The sequence below is a fragment of the Alosa sapidissima genome, chromosome 13 (assembly GCF_018492685.1).
Source record: "Alosa sapidissima isolate fAloSap1 chromosome 13, fAloSap1.pri, whole genome shotgun sequence".
NCBI classification, from domain to species: Eukaryota; Metazoa; Chordata; class Actinopteri; order Clupeiformes; family Clupeidae; genus Alosa; species Alosa sapidissima.
The window spans coordinates 27,996,770-28,001,769 of record NC_055969.1 but is presented as its reverse complement, the minus strand read 5'-3'; the positions used below and the strand labels follow the sequence as shown (position 1 = coordinate 28,001,769).

The 5,000-nt window shown below is 43.6% G+C and overlaps 1 protein-coding gene across 10 annotated transcripts in view; it reads left to right on the top strand.

Annotated features, from left to right (window-relative positions):
- Positions 1-5,000, top strand: part of arhgap24 (Rho GTPase activating protein 24) — a 92,476-nt gene that overhangs the window by 80,542 nt on the left and 6,934 nt on the right. The window contains exon 1 of one of the 10 annotated variants that reach the window (XM_042059604.1): positions 2,115-3,537. The exons of the other annotated variants lie outside the window; for them this stretch is intronic. Coding sequence (XP_041915538.1) covers positions 3,426-3,537 — 112 coding nt within the window. The 5' untranslated portion in view covers positions 2,115-3,425. Of the gene's footprint in view, positions 1-2,114; positions 3,538-5,000 lie in introns of those variants that run through there. 10 annotated transcript variants of the gene reach the window in all.

Here is a 5,000-nt window from a genome sequence, read left to right as displayed (position 1 = left end):
AGTGAAGTTCTGATGACCTGTCCTCAGGTCAAAGGCCACCCCTGAGTCAGCAGTAGACAATAACTCAGGTCTCCAGTTTCCATTGTGCTGGAGGGCCACCCAGTCTCTGCACACCTGTGGCCCTCTCTCACCCCCCTGCCCCCCCCCCCTACCCCCCCATCTCATCTCCTCCCCATTTGGCCTCCGATTTACAGCCTGCAGCCACGCCATCATCACCTCATGCTCCACTGATCACCACAACACTGAGTCTCGCCACAGTATAATTGCATTTATTTATTCATTGGCAGTTAATGTTGTACAAGGCTATTCAGATAACTGCTCTCTGTAGTGTTTTTTTATGCATCTCACCTTTTTTGCACACATTTAATTATTTTCTTGTGTTTTTCTTGATTTCTTTTCTTTTCCTGGTGCTATGCTGACCTTTACAAAAATACTTCCTCATTGTTAATTGAGTATTGACTTGAACGTTTCTGAAGTGGCCTCGGTCGATACCACTGACTGAGGACCATTTTGCCTCCAACGCACACAATCGAATATTAATGGTTCTCTCTGCTCCACAGACACTACTCTACAGGGTTCCACGGGTCCTTGAAATCCTTGAAAGTTTGTGAATCTGAAAAAAAAATTCATTTTTGAAAACAGACATAAATAAATGGAGGTCCTTGAAAGTCCTTGAATTTCGTTTTGAGGAAAAAATTCCATATAATTCCATCCGCTTATTAACATGTTTCCATTATTTCGCCACCACTTCTGTCGATATCCTATGCGTATGCCTGATTTACGTTGGTTAGAACTACACGGCCAGCGTGATTTCTGCGTGTTTCCCGCGTGTAGTGTTTGTTGCCCAAATATTTAATTTAACATATTGATGAATAAACCAACAGGTTCATGGTAACAAGTTTAACTTGTTTAGAAAGTTTATTTCAGCTCAGTTTTATGCAAAATACAAACATGAAAAATAGAATAGGCCTACCATTTGTCATATGACCAAAAATAAAAGAAAACTGTGACAAGGTATCCTTGGTCTGTTGAGGTAACATGATTTAACCATGCCTGCGCTTGAAATGTATCGACACATTAGGTCCTTGAATTTGAGGATATTGGGTCTGGAAAGTCCTTGAAAGGTCCTTGAATTTGATCTTAACCAAGGTGTGGGAACCCTGACTCTAAGTTCACCTTGACCAGTATTTGAGTCGGCTACAGCTTTAGCTCAGGGCTGCTGCCCGCCAAACTGCATACAGCCCCTTGTAATGCTACCAGGCACCATTGCCCTACCTTATATTTGCTGCTGTTGACATTTCTAATCTTTTCAAGGAAATAGAAAAAAAATAGAAAATAAGGACACAGTGTTCACTCGAGCAGTTCCAATCATCCAAAGGGATTAAGAATATACTTGATTGGCAGCCTTCATTTATTGTTATCCGGTTTTCATTTTGGGGTGGTGACAGTATTACTGGAGTTATAAAGTAATATCTGCAGTGGAGTTATAAAGTAATGATCTGTCTTATTATAGGTCATGTGTCTTCTCATTGTTCACCATGTGCTGTATGTCAGTGGATGTGCTTGTGTTGAAGAAAACGTGATGTCAAAGTCAAAGTCAAAGTCAGCTTTATTGTCAATTTCTTCACATGTTCCAGACATACAAAGAGATCGAAATTACGTTTCTCACTATCCCACGGTGAAGACAAGACATATTTTACCAATTTAAGTCCACAGACAAACATAACATTCAAGTAAACAAAAAAGTAAGTAAATAAGAGGGCACATATAATAATGAAAAAAATAAGAGCAGCAAAATTTGGTTGAAAATTGTGCATAGACAGTCAATAAAATACTAGTGCAAAGTCAGGCCAATAAAAGGCTTGTGTAGTTCTGTTTGACCTAAGTAAGAAAGAAAGTGACATAGTGGTGCAAGTTATGTAAGAGCAGCAGATGTGTTGTGTTTTCAGGACAACAACAACAAGTTGTAAAGTGTACAAGTGTGCAAGTGTGCAAGTGGAGTAGTGCACGCGGCCATTGTGGGTCCAATGTCCAGGATGTTATGTAGCTGAGGGTGGAGGGGGGAGAGGAGGGAGAGAGTTCAGCATCCTTACAGCTTGATGTATGAAGCTGTTGATGTGTGTTTGGAATCCTGAGCGAGACATGGCTGAACACTTGACTGTGGATATTCAGAAGGGAGCACTGTGGCCTGGATTTACTGTTCACACAGAATGGCTCCACTATGAGTTGAAGGGGGGAGTTATGGCCGACTTGAGAGTAGCCACATCAAATGCTAACTCTAAAGGCTTAAGGGCTTTGCCAACATCCGCCTGGAGTTGTAGGGGGCTTGGCTTAGCCATAACCTTTACACAATACCACAGGGTCGAATCATTGTGCCGAGCGCTGGCCTGACAGACCTCCAGCTCTCCTCTTCCTCCTCCTCCTCCCCCTCCTCTTTCTCCTCCTGTTCCTCCTCCTTCTGCTCCTTCTCCTCTGGACAAAACCTCAGAACACGCCTGCCAGTGTTTTTTTCCCCTCTGCTTCTGCCTTTCACCCCCACAGTCTAGACGAGCCTTCACAGATTAGAAGTGTGAGTTATGGGAGTATGTATGTGCCCTCATTTTGAAGGAAAGTTTTGCATTTGCTCTCATCGAGCGGAGCAGAAGATCGGAGAGGACGGCTCCCTGGAGCAGATAAGGACTGAGGACTAAAGACTGATGGTCATCAACATCTCTGACCATCAGTGTATGACATGACAAAACTTGAAAGACATTCAGTACCTCTCTGTCCTTTTCATGGACTGTGTGTAGGTCAGCTGGACTTGGAGGAAGCAACAGGCCACAGGAGTCTGAGTTTCAGGAAGAGTGACTCATCATCAGTCCAGAATCTTACGATGTTGAAACTCATCTGACCTGAGGACATTTTTTCCATGTTGGGGCTATTTTTAGATTTTTTGAAAGGCTGGGAAATGTTTACTTTCATCTGGTCCATTTAGCACATTTATTTTATAATATGCCCACAGGACATGAGCTATATTTTGGGTGCAGGGAATAGACACTTTCAGTTCAACAAACTAGCAGAAGACTTTACGTCTGCACATCCCTGGCTCAGATTGCTGTTGGAATGTTTACCAAAGTGCTAACCAAGATCTGCTTAAATGAGCTCTGCAACATAAAAGCGCAGCCGTGTCCCTGGATATCTGCGAGATAGCGAGAGCAGAAGACGTTCCCGGGCTGAGATTGCTCTCCAGAGTGTCTGCGATGCTGCCGCTGTCATTCAGACGCATTCCTCTGGGGCCTCACAGCAGATCTGCTAAAGCGAGCTGCACAAGCGTTGGCTGAGTGACTGTGGCTCCTGGTGGATGGCTTTGTCACTGTTTCCTGCCTCAGCCACATCCTGAGAGGTCTGGAGCATCACTCAGGAGACTGGAGACTCAGGGGCGGAAGATGTTGGAACGTCGAGAGTTTAGAAGCAGCGTCTCCAGCACTCTGGCATATCAGAACTTTATCAATCGAAGGATCTATCGGAAAATCCGAAGTTGTGTGGGCTACAGACGGGGTGAGTGCGTATTATTGTGGTGGTGAAATAAGTGTTGTTAAATCACCTTTAGAGAGCAAATGGGACAGGATGTCCATATTATTTTCAGGCTCCTCTGTGTTTAGTGTAAGTTATGCAGCTAATGCACAAAAGAAGCACAGGGTGGAATATCAAGCAACATGGATGCATGCTGGTGTGAGACAGATTTTGAATCGGCCCATCCCTGCGGCTTATTTGGATTTGTACCATATCGTACCACATGTGCAGCGTTTGTCTGTGTCCGAGAACCGGAAAGTTATGCAGATCCCAAGCTTGCAGGAAGGCTGCCTTAATCCCCTCTTGTGTGCCAGCCACATGAGCCCCTTAAAATGTGAATCATACTTTCCCCCCCCCCCCCACCCTCACTGGGGCCTGTTTGAACAGAGTGACACAGACAAAAGGCAAGAGAGGGAGTGAAACGGGGTTAAAGCAGGAAGTCAGATTTTAATCGGGTCTCGTTCCTCAAGCTGACTGCATCGGGCATATACATTCTCTGGCCCAGTGCCCTGAATCATGGCAGGGAGGAAAAGTCAAATGGCCGTTGGATTTAGATCAGAAAGTCAGAGCCCTTATCCGCACTCTGTTCACTTTGATGTTCCTCGGATTTTTTCCCCCCTCTTTCTCAGTGTTTTTTTTTTTTTTTTTTTTGGTCAGCCTGCATGCCAGTTACAAGGAAGAGTCTTTTTCTCCCCACTGGCCTTTCTGCCTGATTTCACACTAATCCCACAGCTGTGGAGGAGGAGAGCTGTGGAGTGGCCAGGGCTACACTACATTAGTGTGCCATTTATTGTGCAGCACATGCTCTCATCCTGAACTGCTGTCAGGGCACTCAATGCGCCTCTATGAGTGAGCTTTGACCGTTAACTTCAGAGTATGTAGTTTAAGACTGTTGTGTGAGTGGCATACAATGACTTTGGAATCGATAATGGCACATTAGTAAATCACCTTAAGAAATGTGTAAATGCTATTGACTTCTTGAGTAAAGCTAATTCTGTTTTATTCTGTTCAATAATCACCTTGTGTTGGCTGGGTTTCACATGGCAGCCTTCTTACTCAGCACTGGAAGTTAGAGTTTCACTTACAGCCTTGCTATGTTTAAAAGTGTAAGTGTAGACTTATAAAAAAAATAAAAAAATAAAATGATAAGTCTATGTCCCATGGGTATGGGTAACCCATTCAACGGGTGAACCATATTCAGTCAGCTGACTGTGTGTGGATTCATGGAATGGAATGAAAATGTGGTATTCCCAATCGAGCAGTTAATTATACCCTCTGCAACTGTTTTCATAGCAGGTTTACAACACCATAAATATATTCTAGCATGTTTGCTACTTGTTTAATGTGTGAAAGTAGGTCAAATCTGCTTTGTCTGCTACTATGAAATGTGTTGTGGTAAAGTTCACATCTTGCCAGATCATCCATCTTTTGATGTAGATCTGTATAGT